This window comes from Chlamydotis macqueenii, chromosome 1 (genome assembly GCF_036417535.1).
Source record: "Chlamydotis macqueenii isolate bChlMac1 chromosome 1, bChlMac1.mat, whole genome shotgun sequence".
In the NCBI taxonomy this organism is placed as follows: domain Eukaryota; kingdom Metazoa; phylum Chordata; class Aves; order Otidiformes; family Otididae; genus Chlamydotis; species Chlamydotis macqueenii.
Window position 1 is genome coordinate 182,355,009 of NC_141556.1, and position 25,151 is coordinate 182,380,159.

The 25,151-nt window shown below is 35.5% G+C and overlaps 1 protein-coding gene across 1 annotated transcript in view; it reads left to right on the forward strand.

Annotated features, from left to right (window-relative positions):
- NAA16 (N-alpha-acetyltransferase 16, NatA auxiliary subunit) overlaps positions 1-25,151 on the forward strand; it is a 65,719-nt gene that overhangs the window by 15,600 nt on the left and 24,968 nt on the right. Inside the window, exons 3-9 of the mRNA XM_086771800.1 lie at positions 294-398; positions 3,068-3,225; positions 4,313-4,447; positions 10,431-10,584; positions 11,416-11,535; positions 13,609-13,704; positions 17,585-17,691. Coding sequence (XP_086627926.1) covers positions 294-398; positions 3,068-3,225; positions 4,313-4,447; positions 10,431-10,584; positions 11,416-11,535; positions 13,609-13,704; positions 17,585-17,691 — 875 coding nt within the window. The remainder of the gene's footprint in view (positions 1-293; positions 399-3,067; positions 3,226-4,312; positions 4,448-10,430; positions 10,585-11,415; positions 11,536-13,608; positions 13,705-17,584; positions 17,692-25,151) is intronic.

Sequence of the window (25,151 nt, forward strand, 5' to 3'; positions counted from 1 at the left end):
ACTGTTTCAGTTTACTCCCCTAAAGCCAGTTTAATGTTTGTGGCTTTTTTTATGAAGTTTGTGTTGTCTGTGTTTGTCACATCTGTGTGATGTTCTACAGTGGTCTTTTTAAGACCAATTCCAAGAAAGGAAATGCTTCCATATAACAGTTTTCAGCTGTGCTAGGCTGCTATCCTGATCTAAATTTATCATTTAATGGGGAACTTCACTGTTTCAACAACTTCAAAGGATATCTGTGCTGTGAAACTGGCATATGGGAAGTCAGAAACATAAGTATATGATATTTCTTACAGAGACGCTGGCAATGAAAGGATTGACCTTGAACTGCTTAGGGAAGAAGGAAGAAGCATACGAATTTGTTCGTAAAGGACTTCGTAATGATGTGAAGAGTCATGTCTGTATCCTTTGTAACACAAAACCTGATCTTTTTGCTATGAGTTATCACTTCTGCATGTATGATTTTGTTGCTACATCAGTACATACTTTTAAAGTACATAGTGTGGTCTGTATAACTGAAGTCTAAAAGTATGTACAGTGAATATTATTTGGTAATCAAATATTTGAAACAAGGTTTTCTACAGTTCTGCAGGATCTTTAAGAAAAATGTGTTTCACTTTTTCTCACTTAGGAAAAGATCATTTACAATGATTACTTTCTGCAGAGAATAGGTACAGCTTGTAAAATCTGGCCTTTTCTAAAGTTTTTTTTCTCTCTTAAAAAGGTTTAGGAAATACAACCTAGAGGTGCTCTGAAAGTATCTTTTTGCCACTAAATTTTAGATAATGATTTGGGTCTACTGACTTGACAGCTACTACTGTGTTCTAAGCTTATTTTCCAAAAGTTTATGCCTGTGAAATACTTAACAGCTACGCAAGAGCTTTGAGAGTAGCTGTCATCCGTTTAAGCCACAGGTAGGAGGTTACTTCAGGCTTGCACGGAATGCCTTACTTGTTCTGTATGTATTTGAGTTGCACATTAAGGGGCAAATTTCCTATTCAATATTTAAGTTTTTAACATTAAAAAAAAAATCTTCCTTTACTATGACAGTTGAAAGAAACAGTTCCTGATGACCATCTAGTTAAGATGAAGAGGTGGCTGTTTACATCATCCCTATACTAAACATCCAGGGAGCTTGTGTCTGGGGGAAACCTCTAAGTGTATGGAGGTTATCAGAGTTACTAGAGGTATGCCATAGAACAATCAAAGATACTTTGTACCTTTTTGGTCTTAACAACTGAACAGCCAAGGAATGCCAGAGCAACTTTGATGTACCTGTAAGAAGTCTTGCACCTTAAATCAGGGAGCAAAAGAATATAGGCAAGTTAGTGGAGAGTTTGGGGATTCTGATTTATGAACAAAATTCCATAGTGGGATTTATCGGCATCCCTAATTATTATCTGCAGTTCATGCTGACTCAGACTGTCTAGAAGACTTCCTTACAAATGCTAGAGGGATCTGTGCTTTTTCAGATCTAATTTAGGGAATGATGTGATGAAAGGGACCCTCTTCCTGGATGAGGTTTTTAACTGAAAAAAGGTGGTTTTTTATGAGTTTTAGTGGATTTTATCACTGTTTTACTGACTTGTTAAACTTACCTTTCCTTAAGAAGACTTAAAGGATTTTTGTCTTCTGAATTGAGAGGAAGTGTAAACTCATCTAAATCCTATTAGGCACAAATGTCTGGTTTTTTTTAAGCTGCATCCATAGAACTAGCTCTGACAAAGCAAGAAGCTCCAACTTTTTGCATTCAAGTGTATTGTTACAGCTCTACAGAGAATCCCCTTGAGATAATCTGTCTCTGCAGAATTACTTCTCTAGTAAGCACGAGCCAACTGATACTGAATTAATTCTACAGTGGACATCAGGTTTGTCACAGTACTTTCAATTGTCACTTCTTGCTAAGTTCTAAAGAAATAGCAAATCTGTTTTATTATTACCACAGTTTAAGAGCACCTGATGTGCTGTCATAATATCAGTACCCAAATATCTGAATCTTTCCTGATGGTGGGGCTTCAGTACATAGGGGGAGTCAAGGCTAGGAGAATATATATTTTACCACTTGAGAAACTGAGATTTGAGGCTGAGCTTTTTAATAGAGGTTCCTTCTACATTCTTTCTATTTCAATTCAATAGTGTAAGAACTCTTAAATATTTTGACTATTAGCAATATGTGTTATTTGTATCATCTTAATTGAAAGCAGGTGAAGGATGCATATACCTCTTCCCAAGATTTGCTGTGTTTTGCTCGTTCAGGGTCTCATGGGAGAGTACTTTTGAGCCAATTCTAATTTGAAAAATCAAATTTAGTTCAGATTTACTACTGTGGAAGATGTTGCCTCCATGAGCTACTAGTAATTGGGAGTGGCAAAAGGTAGATCATGTCAAGTAATCTTTTTCCTTTAATATGACTCTTGGAGCCTGATGTAAACACACAGTGTTATGTGTTGCTATGACATGTTGATTTCCTGCTTTGAATTCTGAATCTTTCCAGGATAAAAAAAAAGGATGTTTGTGAGGTAAAAGCCTGTTGAAATGATGCGCTGCTGATGGAAATCTGAGATGCTGAGAATGTGACAGACTTCTGACACACAGAAATGCTAAGATTTCCTTTTGTCACTATATAAGTGTAGCTCTGTGTTTATCCCTTACTGTAAGATCTGGAGACTGAGGTTGCAGATAAGCAAGTGAGAAAAAGTAAAACTTGTACACCAATTGTATTGCTACAATGAGACAGTCCTACTGTAATTACAGTAGTATGTTTTAAACAATATGTCTCTAAGAATAACTCTTCTGTGTCTTGTGGAGTTCGGTTCATTCAGTTTGTATAACAATGTTGGGGGGGCATTATAAGTGTGACTTAACAGAAGACTTTTAAATTACACTTTGTTACTTATTTGGAAGCATTTAATATTTTAAAATGTGTCGATAAAGTCTGGCTGCAATAATCAAGCTTAATTTATAAGAGTGCTGATCTTCAAGGAAAATGTCAAGTTGTTTGGTCTGTAACACAAATGCACTGCAGTTGCTTTGTGAAAATTGTGAATGTATCTTCCTTAACATGTGTTAGGTTGGCATGTCTATGGTCTTTTACAACGTTCTGATAAGAAATACGATGAAGCCATCAAGTGTTACCGGAATGCACTCAAACTAGATAAAGATAATCTACAGATCTTGAGAGATCTCTCTCTATTGCAGATTCAGATGAGGGATTTAGAAGGATATAGAGTAAGTATTCTGTTTGAATTCCCATTTATTGTTGTTAACGTTCTTTTGTTGTTCTCTTCCATTATTAAGTCTGTTATTGGTAGTAATTCTATTGCTACTTATCTTTGCCATTTCAAAAGTATTTTAAGCACTTTTTTAGGAAAGCATAAAAACACTGCAGCAGAGCTCCATATAATATTGAGAACAGAACTAGAATTACAGTTATTCTATACAATTTGATTTATGGGTCACCTTGTAAAACTAGTTCTCAACTCATTTTTCACTAAAATAACGAAAATAAAACTGATAAGATTTGCTAAGTGGGAGTACTTACTGTGCTATTTTGACATACTGCAAATAGTGTTTTGGGTGTGTATACTGAAGGTGGTTTTTGTGAGAAATAAACTATTGTGTTTCTTTGAGTAAATGGGAAACTTATCCCATGATGACAGATTTCTTTAATCCCAGGACTGACTTTATCATAAATAAAACCTTAAAATTTGTCTAAAAACAGAGTTAGTCCTGAAATGGCTGAACCAATTTGGCTGTGAAAGGAAAGTCCTGCTTTTCTTCCATCTTCTATTTCATGTGAAATAAGACTGGATTGTGAGCTTCAGCACTAGTTGGTCTCCTTCATGGACCATGTTGAATTTGCTGATGAAAAAGAAGGGAATGACTGACTTAATGTAGTTTGAATCAGGAAGAAGATGTCAGAAGTACTGCAGCAGTGTAAGTGGTTTGTGCCTGGCCATGAAGAAAGTAGGACGGCTCTTTCAGTGGCAGTGAACTCACGCTTTCTAATGGGAACTTCTCTTTGGGTTTTCAAAGCTCTGTCTTTGGAAATAATTTACGCACTTAAGAGATACTCTTGACAGTGACACCCTTCGTGCACCAGCAAAAATTTTATGCTTTGTGCCATGGCTCATCTATTTAGAATGTAGCCCTCGGATTTCTGTGAGGGAAACATATTACTTTTCCCGATGCTGTTAGAATTTCAAAAATTACGTAGGGCTTTTAAAATGTTAATTACAGTGATGGTAAATATTGATAAAGATAAGTAACTATTTTTTTAGTATCTCTGTTCTTAAATTGCTTTTTTCTATTGAAGGAGACAAGATACCAGCTACTCCAGCTGCGCCCCACACAACGGGCTTCCTGGATTGGATATGCCATTGCATACCACTTACTAAAAGATTATGATATGGCCTTAAAACTGCTTGAAGAGTTTAGGAAAACGCAACAGGTAAGACTTCCTGTTCTAGAAAGAACACTTTCTGTAGAAGAGACAGAATCTGAGGAATTAGTTCTTCGTAATTAGGAAGAACTAATTAAGAACTAGTGAAGAATTTATTTGCAGAGCTTTCCACTTTGAGTGGGAAGACCTCCAGGAGTTGAGCAGCCGATGCTAATTGTACAGGAATAATTTTTTTTCCCCTTGCATTAGGCTGTTAGGGTTGAGTATATAAGGGTAGACTGATGTGGAATAACTGAGAACTTAATGCTTGTGAGTCTTGTAGCTAAAGAAAACCTGCAATGATCCTATACCTTTACAGTAGGTAAAACTTCAGAAGATACTGTTTAGTGTTGGATGTACTCATTTGCCCTTATCTCCTGCTGTAGCCTGGATGCCATTACATCTCTACAAAGAATGTTAAGACACTATTTCATTGCACTTCATGCATCTGTATATTATGCACTTAAAAGCAGTGTTTGGTGTCAAAGTAACATGAAAGCATAGTTGAAAATTTTTTGAAAAGATTTTGTATTACTGAAGTTTGGAGTAAATCAAATGGGAGGATGCTAAAATCAGAGTATAACCTTGTTTGAGAGACCTTTCCCTTGTTCTGTTATGAGTAACTCAGAACTATAATGTCTGAATTAACAGAACAGAGCGGATGTGTTGATTGTTCTGTAGCATGGAAAGAAAAACTGTTTATAGATGAATTCACCTTGGGAGGTGTGCTGGAAATACCATGTGCGGGAACCAAGATATTGCTTGACCTATAGACTGTGGGGTTTTTAAAGAAAAATCTCACATCCTTTTTGAGAGAGCTGCATTTGAGTTCTTATACAGCCAGAATGCGGCTAACTGTAAAAAAAGAAAATTAATAATTGCTAGGAGGGACTAGTGTTTGTGTCTTAATCGTGTATCATGGTCAAACAAAGGATGTTGCGAGCCAGGGGTATATAGCTTGATTTTTTCAAAAGAGCTCTAACTTCAGTGTTGAATAAGAACTGAAAACAGTAAGTTTTAATGAAAAAAGGGGTCATCTTTTATGAGTGTTTGACAGCCGAAAAGTCATGGCTCTTGACTGACTCAGCAGAGCCCAATCTGAGTTCAGTGTCTAAATGACTGTTGGAATGAGAGAGAATATATAATAGACAGAAAAACTGCAGATTAATTTGGGCTCTTTTAAGGACTAGGAGGGCTTTACAGTGGTATTGACCCCCTGGAGAGAATGGAAGTGATGCTGTTAATGTTGTCTTTTCTAAAAGGTTTTGTGTAAATATGCTTGTTTGAGGGCAGTCCTGGTGATAAACTCTTCACTCTGGTAACTAAGCCAGATTTAAATACTGTCTGCCATAGATGAACATACTAAATCAGTGGAGTGCAAGTTACCATGATCTTAAATCTCACGTTAAAACAAAGAAATCATTAAAAGGTCTCGAGCTCTGATGCCGTTTTCTGTCAAACTGGAAATATTTGGGAGATTTCCATAAATAGGAAAATGTTTTATACTTGAACAATAAGCTGTTCGACTGTTGCTGAAGTATAGTATGTTACAGGCAAATGGTGGAAAAGCTGGTTAAGCATTAAAGGACAGAAATACGCTAGAAATGTTGGACAGCATGAGTTTATAGGAAATTAGTCATGTCAGGCTTTTCCTCTTTTTTGAAATTGGTAGAGACAGTTAGGTGGTATAATGTGTTTTCTCCCTCAAAACACTGAAAATAAGGATGACCACATTAGTTTCATTTCTCTTGGAAGTAGTGTCTTATGCTTTGCTATGCTAGCTCCCTGAGGGGTGCAGGCCCTTGTTAGAGCCCCAGCCACTGGAAGACAGAATCAATGTGTTGGGTCCAGAGCAGTCAGGAGAGGCCAAGAAAACTCACAGCTCACTTTTGCCACCCTTGGACTCCTTCACAGCAGTCCCCAGATGTACTGTTCATGTGGTCTCTGGATATTTTACAGTCCTGCACTTAAAATGCTTGAGTTCAGGATACTCCTTTGATATTTGAGGATGTACACTTCTTGCTTACTTTACTTTCCAAATTTCCTCTCTTGCCCTGTACTTTGTATTCACTACAACTCAATAGGTGAGCTTTTGTGGCTGACTTGATAGAATACTTCATGTGACTGTGATAAAAGGGTGGTGGTGTTCAAGGTTTAAAAGGAGAATTGAAACACTGAAGGATTTCCAAGTCACTAGTAAACGGGAGTCTTCAATAAACTAATGTTTTCAAGAAACTTTAGGGCAGTCTGTATTAGGCCTGATACTGTTTACCATTATTGCTAATGAATAAAGTAGTAAATGTAACATGTCATGTAAAATGCTGCTGTTGTAATAGTCAGTAAATAATAGTGATGTAGGGTGATCATATTCATTTACTTGGATTGTTCGGACAGCTCGACCAATTCAGATGTGAATTAACGTAGCCAAAACCGAGCAGTAAAACTAAGAGAGAGATCAAGGAACTGTCATTTTAGTGATTGTAGGTGAGTATCTGAAGATGCAGTATTACAAAATAATGGAGCTAATCTTAACTACAAGGTGTTGCCAAAACCAGAAGTCTGACTTTCCTGTGTGCTCCCACTACTTCCTTGTGCAGCACTGGTTGACTCGTGGAGGGCTGGTTCAGGAAGCCAAAATGACAGAAAAATAATCACTATTTTGAAGGATTGATTGGCTGAACTGAACAACTGTGAGGTGAGAGGGGAAAGAGGAAGGGGAATAATAGAGGGAACTGCTTTTGTTGATCCAGGCTACAGTTACATTGACTTAGTTTATTATAAAATTGTCCCTCAGGGCAGGCTTATGGGTGAAAAGTAAAAAAACACTCTTCTTTCTGAGAAGCAGCAGCGATTTTTCTCTATAGAGCACTGATTACTGAGAGATCAAGACTTACTGATGACCCTGTTATTAGAAAGTTAGAAAATGAAAAGAGGTATTATTTGTTTACTCTCAGAAAAAAAACTTAGGTGTTTCTAGTGCAGTTTATATACTGGTTTGGGGAAGAATGATAGCTAGGAAGACTGCTTAGTTGGGAAAGTAAAGGAACAAGTACTAGCAGGGAGTTGAGCACCAAGTTAAAGTGATAAATCACTTTTTATCACTGACAGTTTTATTCTAATGGCTAAGTCATCATTTGAAATCGTGAGTTTTCTGTCTTGTAGTGTATCCAGGTCAATGCTGCCTGTCATCTGAAAGCTGTAAATTAGCCACATGCACAATATTCAGTCAAACCAAGTTACAACGTTGAATGCAGACATCACTGCAGGAAAGACGGCAGCCTACGCTGTCCAAGTTAAAACAAATGATTTGTCACTTTAGAATTTAAATTTTGGGAACCAACATGCAAAATAACTATGCGTTTTGTTTTACTGCTGTGTGTCCCATTTTTCCTTTCTTCTTTTCCAGAAAAAAAAAAATTTCTTAATTTTTATTTTATTCCTAATTCCTACATCAGGCCCACAATTACAGATATGGAGAGAGAACCTCTGGAGTTTTGGGGTCTGCTCTTAGGTATGTTTTGGCTGCATCTTGTCACATTCTTTCAGTGACAGTTATGTTAGGGCATCTTCAGTTGTAAAGTTGATTCTTTTATTGGTCCAGGAGAGCAAGACGTTTATTCTGAAACAGCAAAATTGAGTTCAAGAGAAAGTTGGACATCTCATGTGCAAGAACCATAACTCTTCAGGAGGGAGGGAGCAGTAAATATTTATTATGTAGCAATAACAGTGGCATGGAAAAAACTTTTTATAGACTATCTTTTTCTTTATATGACAATCTGATTTTTCAGATGAAGTACGGAGGTCATAAGCTGCTTGCCTTCTGATGAATTGCATGTTTAAATCATCATTAACGTGATGAGACTTCACAATCTTTCTAAAACTGAACTTTTATTAAAACTACTTTTAAAATGGCTCTGGGAGTGGCAGTAAGCACAGTCTTTCTGGTGGATCTTCCCTATATGTAAGAGCTCATTTTATTTTTTTTTTTTTGGCCTTTTGTAATTTCTTTTGTTAGTTCTGCCAAGCCAGAAGAGCTATGAGAAGGTTAATTGATATGTTTCTTGTCTCTTATATTTTCTTAAGGTTTGTTGGAGAAACCTTTTTTTTGAAGGCCTAAAACCATTTCATGATGTACCAAAAAGCTGTGCTACTTGTGAAATGTAGATGTGTGTCTTGTGTTGAAGGGGGGGATACTTTTATGGGTGAAGTGAAGGAGAAAGAATTAAATAGGTGCTCTGCAGTTTCAGTTCTGTGGTGCTGCAGTAAGGATAAGCAGGAAGATGTGCTTGAATGGTTAACCCTTGTTGCAGGTGTTGATTCTGTGAAACAGTTAAAAATGTCTTCCAGGTAACAATGTGTTTTTTATTAGTGACTTCCAGTGTTTAATATGGATTAAAAACTGAGCAAAGATGGAAACAAAATGGAGCTGCAGATAGAGGAAATAAGCTTTAAGAAATGGGTAGGATTTCATGCTACCTCCTGCCTCTACTATGTGTTCTAGTCTTGTTCCATTAGCCATCATTTGCCATAATACTTTAACAGATACTAAAAAATACTTGAATACTGTTATTTTTATCCTTAAAACTGATGATCATTGTCAAATATAAACTTCTTAACAATACTGTTAGTTCTGCTGTCTTTCAGAACATTTCTATGTAAAAGGAATCTTCCTTCTAACAATACACAGTGCTGTAAAACCTGCCTCTAAAAATTCAAAGAACGTATAAACAGAAATGTTGAATTGTGTAAAATTGATCTGTACCTAGGGAAGGGTTGGAAGTAGTGGTTTAGGACAAGATTCTTTTAATATGAATGTTCATTTCAACCAGTTTAATGTTTTGGGATTTTTTTCTTGTTTATTGAACTACTTGGTTCTTTAAAGAATACAGAGGAAAAGCTTTACTCAGGGAACAGAAAAGTAATATTAAGTCATTTGGTGACCAGTGTGACTTCAAAGTGTTGCTTAGGAAGAAACAAAGTATGTAATGTCAGGGGAAAGAATCATTAACATTTATCAAGCTCAACTGCTTCATATCTATTTTTATTGTTTAAAAAAATCATGTAGACTGTAACTCTCTTATGATTTAGGCAGTATATTTCACATAGTAAACTGTTGTATAGATCTGCTGGGCATTGTCTGCAGTCTTCTGCATTTGGTCCCAGGAGTTCTTGCAATTTACTTGTAATTGAAGTACTTCTGTCTGTATTAGTGAAGAGCATTTAGTATGAAATAATTATGGCAAGTCTCTGGCAAGACCTCTCGTTGCCTAAATACATGTTGGAGTTATCCCTAGAAAGGAATGCTTTTGAATGTTATCCTTTTTCAGTGGCTGATGCGTCACTAGGTGATCCACTAGTTGTACTATATCCTGTAGACAAAGCCCTAAGTATGCAACTTGCAGCAGACCTCAAGTAATTGTGTTGCTTGAAAACACTCCTTGAATGCTTGTGGACTGTGCTTTCCTGGAGATTGAAGTGTAGTACAGAGAACACTTGGTCAGAGAGAAATAGTGTGAGTTTCCTGTCTGAAAAGTTCTAATTGTCAAGGTATGGCCAGTATTTGGGTGATTCATTGCTCTTGGAAATAGTTTGATCCAGAATTTTTGGATGCTGAAAATGAGTATTGTGATATCCCAGCAATCTCCTATGGAGCTTATGTACAACGACTTTGACCCAAGTCCTTCAGAAAAAAAAGATTAGAGTTCTTTGCAAATTGTATTGAATTGTATGAGAAGGCAAGGATTCTGTTTTTAATTAGCTCGCCACATTGGTAGAGAAAAGAGAAATACAGAAGTTCTTTTGAACTGTTCTCTAATGAAAGTTATTCACAGTCAAATTACATTCATTCAGTATAATGGGAGTTATAAATTTTTAATGTTTGGGTATATAAATAGACCTGATATGCTGTAGCCTGAATCTTGTGTTCTGTAATATTACATACAGTTGAGGTACAGGTAAATGTTAACTAACCTATTGCTTTTTTTCCCCCCAGATTCCTCCTAATAAAATAGATTATGAATATAGTGAACTGATTTTATATCAAAATCAAGTGATGAGAGAGGCAGATCTATTTCAGGAGTCTTTAGAACATATAGAGACATATGAAAAGCAAATATGTGATAAATTAATAGTAGAAGAAATCAAAGGTAAGTAATTCTTCCTTCAGCCAATTTTGTTCTAAACTTTTGCTACTGGCTTTCAGATATGATAAAGCAATAAAAGAAAAAAAAAGTGGAAACTTTGAATTGATTTGAAACAGTTACAACAGGGAAACTGCTAACACCAGATGTACAATTCTGTGCTCACATAACTTTCCCAAATAATTTGGGTCAGCTGTCTAAGAGGTTGTGTTGCCTCCCAACTTACTGTCTACCCTGGCCTGCTTGCTGGGTGACAGTCAGAGTAAAAAAGAAAAAGCCTTAATGCTTTATAAGTACTGTTTAGCAGTAGTAAAAACATTGGTATGTTAGCCATGTTTAGTCGCAAATCTGGAAACGCAGCACCATATAGGCTGCTGTGAAAAAAATTAACTGCACACAAGCCAAACCCAGCAGAACAGTTTACTTAGTAGCAAATCAGTGTAGTTTAACTGTAAAAAAAAAAAGGTTACCTAGTGTGAAAAATACAGGTGTAGTTAAGTAAGCAGCCTGGTAAGAAGTGATGTGTGGGAGTCCTGGAAGCAAGAGTTACTTGTTTCGGTGATAATTCCAGTAGCTATTTTAAATATTCCAATACAGACATCCAAATAATATTTGTTTTCAGAGGTGCTGAGTGCTCCAAATTGTGTTAAGTTCTATGTGTGGTAGCTTCAAGTAGCACTTGTGATGGACAGTAAATGCCTTTGGAAAAATAAGGCCTCTTTTTAAGTTTCTATGAAACTATATGCATAAAATTGGTCTTCATCATATGTAAACTTTGCTCTCAAACTATTAGTGTTTTCTCTTGTAATTCACAGTTCTTTACTATGTTGTTTTTAGGAGAGATGTTACTGAAGTTGGGAAGACTAAAAGAAGCTGGTGAAGTATACAAAGAGTTAATTGAGCGCAATGCAGAAAACTGGTATTATTATGAAGGCTTGGAAAAGGCCCTACAACCTAGTAAGTTAAGATACACAGAAACATTGAAAATACGTATGATATAGGATATACATAAAACTTTGACATGTTACTGTTTTATATTAAAAAGCTTTACTCATCAGAAAACTATACTTTCTAATCTTGAATATGATGTAGTTGTGTTTATCTATTTTAAATGTTCACTGAAAAGCTTGTATGCATGAAAATAGCAACAGCAAGTCTTTGTCTCCTTGGAGCTAAAGGTGGCGTTTGTTATTGTGCTTACACAAAGAACACTTCCTTGCCATTCGTGAACTTGGAAACAAAACTGCAATTTGTGTCTAGTAGTTGATTGTCAAATCACTGTGATGCATCACAACATAAAATTTCTATTCTGAAACTTGTTTAGATGTTACCTCTTTCTACAGGCATGTAGAGAAATACTGTACCTGTTTTGGATGGCCTTTTAAAGATACGCCATTTGGAAAAAAAAAAGGCTGACTGTTCTTTGGAGGATCACTTTGGAGTGATAAATGTGATAAATCTTAGTTATTCCAATGCTACTGCACACTACTGCTGTTCTGTCCTTTCCAGGGAAATAGCTAATTGCTTTTTAAAAAAAATTACAATATTGCAACAATTTATGCTACAGTGTTTTGCACTATTAACTTTTCCAAGTGTTTACCTTTACACAGGAAAGGTTTCCTTGTATTTAACTGTTCACTAATTAGTGGAATTTTGAGTTATTCTGATGACATCATAAATCATAAGCCCTCAAGGATGTTATTTTTAGGTAGATCTGCATTATATTTCTTAACCAGCTTCCTTCTAGAACGTTGTACAATTGAGTTCCATAAGGTCTGGGAGTATGGCTTGTGATTGCATTTGTTACATTTACAGTGTTGCCTTTTGAATGATTTTCCTAGTGTATCCATTGAGTTAAACATCATGATTATTGTCTCAATATAAATTACCCAAGAACTTGGTTTTTCTGTTTGATGCAATAAATATGTTGATGAACATGTGTAGGTGTAGTTCTTAAGAAAGAACCAATCCAGTAGTTTATTTGACATATTAAAATTTTAAGTAGATTAAAACTGTACTAATTTATAAAACTAATAACGCTACTTTATTTTTTAGGTGGTCTTAGGACTATTTCCTCCCCCATGGTAAGTTCTGGAGCTCCAACTTGTGACTTCAATTAGGGCTTTTATATGCTTTAGTTCCACTCCAAACATTTTAGTGTAATTCTTTGAACTGTACCTCTTAGAGCCACTGGGTAACATATTCCCCCCCCTTCCCCAACATCTGAGCTCAGTGACAAGATAAATTGTTTTTCTTGTGAAAGGAAAACAGATGTATTTGTTAATATATTGTGTCATAATCTTGATCTGTATATTCAGTTTTGTTTAAATTGCTTGATGAATTAAAAATATTTAAGCAAAATTCATCTTAATTATGTGAAAATGACATTTCAGAGCAACAGATTAGTTTTATTAAAGTTCTAACCACATTGGAGCTCCAAAGCATATTATGGGGGAAAGGGGAGGAGTGGGAAGAAAGTCTTTAGCAAAAGTAAAGTTAAATAAACATTAAGGAATAAAGAGCTCTGATGCTCAGTACTTACACTGGCAGTGTTGTGCCCTGTTTTCCTGCCACCAGAGGACCTGTAATAAAGGCATGCTTTTATAATGTGCTATTTGTATACCTATGATTTAAAAACGGAATATATACTTAAAGCATTCAGAGAAATGTCTGAAACAGTTAATTGAAGCTATGGATGTCAAACAGTGTGAAGAGTCTGCACAGCATGATACTGAAAGAAACCAAACTAGTGCTGTATGATTGAACGTGCAAGGTGATTGTTCTGTTCGCATTTTATCCTTACAGCGATTAATGCTAGTAGTCGTGTGTTATACATACAGTGTATTTTAAGTACAGTTTCTCACACTAATGTTTCTGATTAACTGGAAAAAAATAGCTTGAAATGTTTAAATTGTTCCAAAACCAAACTGTATAACAAGTCTAGCTAAATTAATTCTCAACATTGAAAAACATTTAGAAGAACAGATTTTTATCTCTGTTTCTTATATCTATTATATTTACTGATAATAGGCACTTTACAAGAGAGGCTTCAGATTTATGAAGAAGTTAGTAAAAGACATCCCAGAGCAGTTTCACCTAGAAGATTACCTTTAAACTTTGTTTCAGGTAACAAGTTGCATATCTGTTCTATAGTAGTTTTTTTCTTAAGTTTTCATCAGGCTATTGAATATGCATTTAATACCTATTTGTACATGTACACAGATCAGATGTATGTGTTTCTCTTGGAATAGACAAAATTATTTCTTATGTTTTAGGAGTTAATAGAAAAAGTTAATGACCTCTAATATGAGGATACAAACTATATAATGTTTGTATTGATAAAACTACAGTATGGAATGATATATAGATTGTAGGAATTCTTGTACGTAACTTTTCTGCATTGTGCAAGTTAAGTTAGGAGATACAGTACATGTGTATACACACCCCCCCTTATATCTTTATATATGTAAAAGCAACTTATATTATAAGTTATTAAACACAGACAACAAGTGTAAATGATGTATGTAACAATCATAATAGCGTAGGACTGATGAATTTCTAGTTTTTGTACTGGTGATGTACCAGAAAACACTGGATCTTTTTTATGAATCCAGATGTCTTATTGGGTATACAACACTCTTGTAGAACCTTTAGAGCTGAAATCTACAACATTAACTTTGTGCTGATAATTTAATAAGAATAGGAACAAAAAGCGGATCTGCAGTGTTATGTAGGACAAATTATTTTGTTTAATTTTATAGCTAAATTCTCTCAGTGACTCTGTCCTTCCAAAAGTTGTATTGAAAAACAGCACACAGATATACACATTTCCTCCAGAACTGAGAATGTACTTTTTAAAACAGAAAGCTATGATCTTAAAAAATAGAAGGAAGGAGGCTAAGGGAAATGGTAAATTCCATAAAACTTGCACTTGGTATGTAGCTGTCTAACTACTGTAACTCTAGTAGAAAACTTTTGCAAAGAAATACAAAGTACCTAAGTTAGATCTCAAGTGTCATGAAATTAAGTTCATCTGCAAATTCACTAATCTGCTCATGCTTTTAATTTAGAGTAGTTAGTTGTTGGTTTATCTACTTTACTGAGCACCACATATATTATACTTTAAAATGCTACGCAGCATAACTAGTCTACTTTTCTGTTGTTACTCAGGAGTCTGAATGTGCATACACCTTTCCTGTGTAAAATCACAAGGTTTTAACTGCTTCCTAAGAGATTTAGCCGTGAAGTTAACGCTTGTGCTTTACTTAATCCCAGGTATTTTAAAATAGATAGAGGTAGATTCAAATTAGATATTAAGAGAACATTTTGTACAATGAGGGTGGTGGAACACTGGCATGGGTTGCCCGGAGAGGTGGTGGATGCCCTATCCCTGGAAACGTTCAAGGCCGGTTTGATGAGGCTTTGAGCAACCTGATCTGGTTGGAGATGTCCCTGCTCCTTGCAGGGGGGTTGGACTAGATGACCTTTCGAAGGTCCCTTCCAACCCTAACTGTTCTATGATTCCATATTTCGGTTTCTTTGAAGATACAAAAGCAAATTCCAAGGCAGTTCAGCTAGATTTGGCAAGCTGAGTGACAAGTAATTTTTCTTGTCATGTAATAAAATTATAATGGTAATACATAGCAAACAGGGAAATAACCTGCAAAATGCTTTTCCATATCTTTATTAATAGTGTTTTGTTGTTTACTTAGTGCAAAACATACAATGAAATTAAGTTACCTTTTATCTGACAGTCTAGTTTCACAGCTAATGTTCATCTAAATAGAAATGTGCTTGGTAATAATGATTAGTTGTTCCTGCTGTAGTAATACTCTTAAAAGCAAAATTCATTATTCAAGCAGTTGAAAAAAATCTATCAGTTGGCTACTTTTCTGCAGTGTTTGTAATTCAGGAAAATTCTTATTTGTTAAGTTTTTTCTGTTAATCTATTAAGCTTGCATCAGTCATGAATGTATAAGGCCGATACTCTAGAAATTTGTCTGTTTACTGAATGATTTATTGTTTATAAGTACATTAGATAAGAAATCTTGTTGATGAAAGTTGAGTCAGAATGGGAAACATTTTTTTTTTGCATAAATGTATTTGCAGATTTCAAGAGTGTTAATTTTTGATTGAATGAGATTACTGTTCCAGTGTGACTGCTGACCAGTTGCTTGCAACTAACAGTGGTTGATTCCAAATTGGCTTAAAATACTCTGAAGTGCAGGCTTGTATTAAAAGGACAGCCTTTCCCAGACTTGCCATACATTGCATCTTACTTAAGCTTGTATTTGAAACAAATCAACACCTTGGTCCAACTGGAAACCACCTTTATGGAGAAAGGCTGTTACAATTGTTTTTCAGACTCATCAAGGGTGGGAGAGTTGGTGTCTGCCCATCTAGTTTTAGATCTGTTTATGCTGCAGTGGATTCACTGTTCCTTTGGTCAGGTCTTTTCTGTGATTCAGAGAGTAAATCTTGAGCTTGACTTCATGTCATAGGTGCCTACCTGTATGTTTTCCATTTTCCAGACTTTGTTTTAAAGCTATTCTGCTTTTTTTTTAATAATTACATACTTAATGGATACTTGAATCTTGCTTTCCTAAATAATGAATTACAATTCTTCCATCAAGAATATAAATCAGAATAATTCAACAGAAGAAACTGAGAAACTAAGATGGATTTTTGTCTTCCAGGGGAGCTACTTGAGTGTGACAAAACAGGTTTTAATTAGGCTGCCTGTAATAAAGCATGTCCTTATAGTCCAGTTATGGATCCCCATCCATAAGTAGTAGGAGTTTCTATATACAGCAGTTTGTTTTAGTACAGTGAGATGGGAACATGAGTTACTTTTATTAGTCTTGGCAACAGTGCTGATAACAGTAAGTGTAGGACAACTAAGAACTGGTGGAAGTACGTAAGGAAGAATGTTACATACAAAGCAGTAGTATCTTAGTTCTAAATATCTGTAAAACAATCTGTTAATCAAGTTTGTTAATATGTTCTTAATGAATTCAAGTTTATTTCAAGTTTTCTGTGTGTGTGTTAGCATTATGTGAAGTACAGTAAAGACTTTGAGAAGTGAACAAGAGGAGGCAGTGAAGTGTAGCAACTTCATCCCTATGCAAAACAAACCAAACCAATACGAATTTATATTAAAAAACCCCACCAAAACCCCCCAAAAATTGAAACAACTGAAAACAACCACTTTCCATCATAAGAGTAAGAGCATGAAAGCCAGCTATGTTTTCCCGACTGGATATCTTCTCTCTGAAGTCCTGCTTTTTTTTGGAAACAAGATTTATCAGAAAGGTGGCATACTGCAAGTACTGTAATTTTTACCTGAAAACATAATTAAATCAGGTTTTTAGCTTTCTGCCAGTATATCTTGACAAAGATGATTCTGATATGGTGCTTATGTTTCTGAAACCCAATCTTCTATTCTGTTTCTGATTCCAGAAACAATCATATTATCATCGGAAGTCATGTCCTACTCATAAAAAATAGGACTAGAAGAGAGGTAGAGGGTTCATTTCATCCATCCTTCTTCCTCAAAGCAGGATAACTTATATCTGCACTATTCCTAATACACATTTGTCTAACTTAATCATAAAAACTTCCAATGATGGAGCTTTTACAAGATCTCCAAGGTAATCCATTCCAGTGCTTAGTTATTCTTACCATTATATTTTTTTCCAGTGTTTGTTTAAATAGCTGTTGCTACATCCTCCGTAGACAATGCTTAATACTTTTTTTAATAGCTTTTACAGGTTTGAGGACTGTTACCATGTTTTTATCAGTGGTCTCCTAAACACTAGTAACTTAAGCATTTTGCTCTGATCTTTTTTTACCCAGAGCGTATTATTCTTAAATAACAGGAAAGATGAAAACTCTTAATTGCAGTTTCTCAGTTACTCTATTATCCAGAGTTGCACAACAATTAGTGGTTATATTTATACAACACTTGCAATCACTGACATATAACCAAATACACTTTTGTTTCTAGGTGAAAAATTTAGAGAACTAATGGATAAGTTCCTGAGGGTTAACTTCAGTAAAGGCTGCCCACCCTTGTTTACCACTTTGAAATCTTTATATTACAATCCAGAAAAGGTAAAATTTAGTATTTACTTGGTTTTAATGAAGCCTTCTGTATTGAACTTCTAACAGAATATTTAACTGTTTTTATATAGATTCTCCTGTAACTTATCAGTAACTGTTGCTGAAAATTTTTCTCCTTAATGTGCTACTCTGTCATCTGTGAATCGTCATGGATGATGCTTAATATGAAACTTCACTTCTGTAGACTGTTGATGTCAAAATGCTTGAAGTCAGATTGGTGTAGAATGCACTATGATTCTGGAAAAATCAGAGATAACCAATAACTTTACTTTTGTGTACTTTGAGTGCAAGTGGGTTGGGATTCTTTCAGCTTATGGTTTATGATGTCACCAGAAGTCATGATTTTAAAATATAACACAGATGGCTGTTGTTCTATGTACACTTCTGAATTGCATGAGTATGTTATTTACCACAAAGGCTTGTTTCTCATTTCAGTCTTTGGCTAAAATCGTAGTGTTTAATTTTTGCACTTCTGAACTCTCAGTTTTGGCAAAATTGTGTAATATCAGAACTATTGTTTCAAATGTAGTTCTTTGTTCTAAACTTGTCAGTAAGGTACAGTAAAAATAAATTTTCCAAGTAAAGCATGTTACTAAAATGTGTAGAAAATAAAATAAAGGTCAGTTTATTTGAATGTTGCTATCCTTGCTACGAGCAGTAAAGCTCTGGGTATTCTAATCCATTCCTGACTAGGTAAGAAGAGTTTTTGTAGCTGAAAAAACCCTAAATACATGATGCAGCTTTTAAACCAGCAGTGAATATTCTTTTAATTGGACTAAAATTCTTTGAAGTCTTTTTACTAGTTGTCCTAACATGAAATTTTTTAACACACTTTTGGTTGGAGGATGTAAACCGTACTGTGTCTCCATGGTTGACATAACTTCAGTAAATTCTGGCATGAGGTATAGTGCAGGGTCTTCTACAGTGCCTGATGCTAATGCATACTTTTCAATATAAACTTTTGAAACTGGGTTGCAGTTTTCTGAATGATACGCTAACACTCTAGGCAGAAGGACAGTCAGTGTTGTGGAAGTTTTACCTTTGCTATTTGAACTGTGAAATTGTGTAAGTTATGACACAAACACATTTGGCTTGCAAAAATATTTTAGCACTTAATTGTTTTTGACATGATAGGTTAAAAAAAAAAAGATGGACTGCCGTGTTTTGGGACAGACCTATCCCTTATCTGGAGAGGTGCCTCGCTGCTCATTACCTTTGTATCAAATCAGTGCTCCTCAGAACTGCCAGCTTAATCCTAAAAAATAAATAGAATCGAAATCAAGAGCCTCACCATTTCCAAATATGCTTGTATTTGTGCTGCTAACTCTGCAAAGCTTTTTCTTCTTCTTTCTTATCCTTCTCTTCCCAACAGAGGGTTTCTTTTGTGTTTACTTGGTTGGTTTTTGTGTAACTGTAGTGTAACAGGAAGATCTTTGGAAACGGAGAGAAACTTTAATTTTAGTCTCTGACAGTTAATTGTAGAATTGCTGAAGTTTAGGAGGCAGAAAATTGTGGCGAAGTATGCTACATGTTTCAGGAGAATGTTGTACTTGGGTATCTAATTTGTCTAACTCGGTGCTTAATGCTAGATTATCACATAAATTACTGGTACACTTTGAAAATAGAATTGTAGTCAGGATCATGTTATGCATTTAAAAAATACTTAGGAAATTACTGAATTCTCTACAAATGAGGAATTTAACACTTCTGCACTTATTTCTTTGGTAACAAGTGTGACTTGGTGTCACACATCCAACTTGTCAACTGCAGTTGGATTTTGAAGTGGCGTAGATATGAGGATTTTGAGAGTTGATATTTAAGCCTAGAAGGCTCTTACGAGAACTCCAGGATGGTCCAGAATCTTTCATAAATCATGGTTTTGTGAAAAAGGTGAAATAGAAAAATTCTATTAATATACATAACTCTTATTTGCATGTACTTAACTCAGACAAAAAAATGTGCTGCAATATTTTGTATGTGGGAAAGGAAAATGTAAATTACTGAATTCAATACCTGCAGCAATGCAGAAGGATAGTGGCAGGGCTGGAGGGGGTGGAAATGTAACTTTACTTGCTCAGCGAAGATGAAGATAAAATTTCTCAGTATGTATCATAACGTTTTGATGTTAAGAATACTTTTACACCTGAGTGGGGATAATAAAAGTTAATGTAAAGGGGAGCTGATTCAAGGAAAAACATTGATGCCTCCCCTCTGCTTGGAGAGGGCAAGGGAGGAAAACAAGATGGTTGTATAGAAAGCAAGTGTTTGTCAAGTGTTCAGCAAAATGTTGTTTGTTATCTAATTGCTGTAAGTTGGTACTTCATATTGAATGTTTTAAATAAAAAATGCTGGTGTATTTTTATTTAAAACCAGATTCTAGTCTACTAACATTAGTTAAATTTTGAGTGAGATCTTGCTTCAGGTACACAAAACTGCAAAGCTCTAGGACTTGCCTAGATCAAAGCGAAGACTGCTCAAGGAGGTTTTAGAAACTCTTCAGTACTTACACTGCTTAGAAAGACTCCAGATACCAAGGTTATTGGTTTGAAGTTATGCTTTGTATTCCAGTAGAGACATTGTTGTGATAAAGATCAAAACCAGATTTGCTGTACTTGTAGAAGTTGTGGAAGTAGCATCAGAAAATAAGGTTGGAAAAATTCTGGTTTTTTCATCTGTGTAGGGAGTTCAAGTACAGCTGTATTTGATGATGATCAGCTAGCAGGGTTTAGTAAGTTAGCATTGACTTGGTGAGAGCTCCCTTAAGCAATTAAGGAGTTTACTAATTTGTTGAGCAATTTATGTTTTAATCAGATCCACCAAGAGTACACTGGAGTATTTTTTAATGTACAAATTGGCCAAACATTACATTAACTTTTTTCTTTCACTACACTCATTTTTGTTCTGAGAACTGTTTGACAAAATCCTTCTCTAGTGCTATTTTTACGTATTTGCTGTACTCTGAGATGTTTTAGGGAGACTAGAAGTGTGTCTGATAATTGACTGAATTTCTTGTTTTCTTGTTTGAAACCTTATCTGAGATGTCATTGGAGATCAGTAAGCTGTGTCTAAATAAAGGATCCTGAAGTCAGTCTTTTGGGGTTTAACACTTCCAGGAATAGGAAAAAACCTATAGAATTATCTTTGCATAGCTTATAAAGGGTATGTTGTGCCTCTGTACATTCCTGCATTCAAATAATTTTCAGAGTATTTGGTTAAATCAGAACAGTACAGTTCTTGTATACTAAGCATAAATTCTGTTTCTTTTACTTAAGGACACTATTTAAACAATGTACTCAGTATACTACCTTTGGAGACTTAACTTGATTTTCTTGATTCTGATCAATTCATAAGCATGCTGCAGAGGTAACTTGCATTTTAAACTGAATTTGTTGTCTTTGTTGCTTTTAACCATGGGCTAAGTAGTAAGAATCTTCTGTAGGTGACTAATTAAACTGAGTTAATACGAAGCAAGTGAGATGTACGGGAGAATAGCATGGAAGGCTGTAATAAAAAGGCTGCTTCATCCTACGTAAAGAAACTCTTGGTTTTGTGTTTTGAGTGTCTTAACTAACAAGGTATTCTACTTTCCTCTAGAACTCTGAAATGTTATCTAAACAAAATATGGCATAAAAATATTTTAGTGGAGTTCTTTACTTACAGCTGATGCTTCTAAAATAGTATGAAAAGTTTCATTTCCATGACTTGTGGAGCCTTTTGGAATAGCTACTTAAAGTACTTTGCTATATGAATGAGATTTTGAAATACAAATGTATATATGTTCTATATACATGGTAAGACACATGGAGCGTTTACAAGGAAAATGTCTCAGCACAGTACAGTCTGTGTATACATGAAATACTTTGATATGAGCATCTTAATCCTTTTCTCTCGTATAGGAGACTTACTGTTAGCTACTGGGCTCTTCTTTTAGTCTACAAGTAATTTTATAGTTTTTATTCTTTGCTTAGTGCTCTAGTTTCTGAAGTTTGTTATTCTTGAAAAATTAGTATCAGCAAAGTAGCCATTCTCTGAGTATTCAACAATGCTATTTTAACTTCAAAACTCTACTATGTAGCACAGACTTATTAATTTTTTTTTAAATCAGGCCGCTTTTAGTTTCTAAATAGCAAGTATACTTGGCTATTTAAACTACACTTATGTTGATATCTCTGTACTCGAATACAATTCACACAGTTGGCACAACACCTCTTCTATTGGGACAAAGCTGTAGTCTTTCTGGCGTATTCAAGAAGCAAAAACTTGTGTTTAGAGGTGCCACTGCGTAATTATGAGTTCCCCTGTTCATGCAAAGTTACTGTTCAGGGTGAATGTAGTTGTGGCTCTTGGCAGAATGTTTCTGCTGGAAGCTAGTAATGTGCAGTATAACCAGTTGCATGGGATATTGTGATCTTCACATTCTGTAAGTGGCTGTCCAGATGTATTAGAAATAACTGTTAACAGCCTTATTTATTATTGTTCCTCATAAGAGAGGGATCTTGAAATGCTACCCCCACCTACCTTCAAAAATTCTCTTTGTACTTGAGCAATATTCAGAAATACTTTGTTTCCCTGTACATGCTGGTCTCTATATCAAAGAGATAAAAATCCAAAGAGTGAAGACCTTCAATTAGTCAGCAGCAAGGTTTGCATTGCTTGTGTTGCAGGTGTGTTGGTTGATTCCATGGAAGCTTGACATTAGTGGTCATGTGCCCATGAGTAACCAAAAACATGGAGACTGTAAGGAAATACTGGATGAGAGGAGATGTCTTGGTGGAAGAAACATCATAAACAGTATCAAAAAAAGGTGTAAGGCTGTCTACACAGGAAGGTAGGCTGTCTCCAGTGAAGATCTGTTTTAACCCTTTCAGGAAAGAATGCAGTTTCCTCCTTGATGTGGAAAACTAAAGGAATTTAAAGCAAGTTGCAACTGTTTCTGTAGTTAGAGGCCCTCTGTGAAGTACTGGCGAATTACTTGAGGAACTGAAAAACATGAGTTCCACTCTGAATCTCTCTACATTTTATTAAGAAAGAGCTCTAAGATCAACCAAGGATAACCTTTTGCTCATACTGACCCTGTCAGTTCAGTTTTGGGAAGTAGTGTCTCCGAGTTAAGATTCCAGCAGGGGAAGTCTGATAAGTAGACTTGCTCAGGATCTGGTTAACAGTTGGTACATTCATAGCAAAAGATAGCATTTCTGCTATATAACTGTATCTTCAGGAGGAGTAAGAAAACTTTAAAATTACTGAAGAAAGAAGGGTGACAAACTTAATTGTGTAGGTACTGTCAGGGTAGGATGCTTCCATTCTCATTACAGAGTGGGTAGTGTAAAACATGTTGATGGTTGATTTGGGTCTCTGAGTTAACATGTAAGCCAGGAGTTGACAGCTGACTTACGAACTACTTTATCAAGAGAACTTTTATAGTTTGAGTAGTCTGCGTTGGGAATAACAGCACTAAGTACCCATGTGAAGATGAGAAATGCTCTCAACATCTCTGCTCATAGTTACTCCTACTGATGTTCTACTCATATGAAATTATTGGCTGGCTTTTGTACAGTCCCCAGACTTGTCCAAAAGTTTCCAGAAAACCAGTTGCTCATGAAACTAGTTGTGTCGTGACAACAGTGATGTCTTAAAGCATTGGTTTGCCCTGAGTTTGTATTTTTACAAGTGTCTTAAAACTTTCAGTACAGCCTTTTATTGGTGGTGTTAACTTATTCTGCACTGTCAACAGTTTTATGACTGGATCATGAGGAGTAACAGTACAACTGGAAAGTCAAGTGCTCTAAAAAGAAGAATTTTTCTGAATGTGTCTACCTGTTGTGGTATAATCCAAATTTTTTTATTTGACAGTTTTCTCATATGCTGTAGCTTATATCAAGTCTCAAAAGTTACTAGTCTTGGCACAGTAAAGAGAGGAAGTATTATCCATGTCACACACTTAAAACAGGCAGTAAGATGTCAAGACCAAATTATGCAGACATTGATCATGTAGCACAGGAGTTATGGTTTCAGGGATGTTTATCTTCAGAAATGTTCACTAACCTCAGTTGATGTGGAATGCTCAGAGCAATAAGTCTGAGCTAGCCAGTCATCTCTGAATTTTAGTATTGTTTTTCTCCTGTACTACACTCGCCTCAAATGTCAGTTGTTTTTCACTGATCTGATATTTGCAGTTCACTGCTAAGTGTAGGTTAATTTGGGGTGTAGTGTGAATTTAAAAAAAAACAGGTAAACTTCAGATCCTCAGTCACTCATACGAAATGCTCTTCTAGCTCAACTTTCTGATTTATGACTGACTGTAAGAGTCTGTTCCATAAGGCTCTGTCATGTCTGTAACAGTATGTCGGGGGGAGGGGGGGGAATAGTATCCCATTTATAGTTTGTTTATCTTTTTGGGCTAATTCCTAGATGAAAGGTGTCTAATACATTTAAGCAATGTGGTTTTTCTAGAGATCTCTTTGTTTAACTGGAAATAGCAGATAAATCAATAGGCTTCTCTAAATGATATGCAGACTTCAGTAGTATACTGCCATGCTAAATTTCTGTAGCTTATTTTGAAAATGAAGTGGAAGATCATTGTTTGGAAGTATAAAATCAGAAAAGGAACTTAAAAAGCAAGCCTTATTAGCCTTCTGTGCAGTCTCTAGGTTTTTATGGTAATTTTGTGTTGTACATTTTACAGCTTGGCCACTGTGAGGGAGTTCCTGGGACAATGAATCTGTTCTGACTGTGGTGTTGCTGTCCTACTGAACTCTAGATTCCTGCGCGGAAGTTTTCTAAATTGTGTAGCTTCTCCTTGACAGTTTACAAAACTGCCAATCTGTGTTAGCTTTCACTTCCAAAAAAGATAACCTATGTAGAAGTCTGATATGATCATTATAGTCAAATTAGTATTTATGATACAGCTGAACACCGATGTTCATACTTTGAAGTGTTGTGTAGCTTTACTATAGGCAGTGTATTTGCTGTACTTACAGCCAATATACATTTTGATCCAAGTTTCCTTCAATTTTTAAGGAAGGTTAAACTTTATATTATGGCCACAAAATAGCTAGATGTGTAGTTGAATTTGAAAAACTATTTAATTACTCCAGTCACACTTTTATTATTTTCTGAGTGGAAAGATGCTACACTTTATAGAAGGGACTTGAGCAGTTCTGACAGTTCCCAGCAGTCTCAAAGTTAAGACCTTGTTTCCAAGTCTGGCTGAATCCTACACTTTTCCATCCCAAATAGATGTCCTAGCAGTTTGTTTATAAATATATTCAAGGAGTATTGCTTTTAAAATAACTTCTGAGGAGTCATTTTAATGTTCAGCTCTTTGCATTTGAAGCACTTAAAATTCATGGCTGGTTTTTGTATTTAGTCATCTTAGTTTGTTTTGTTTAACATGAGACTGATCTTTTACTTCTAATGCTGTTGCACAGCTCTGAAGGAGCTTGTGCAGT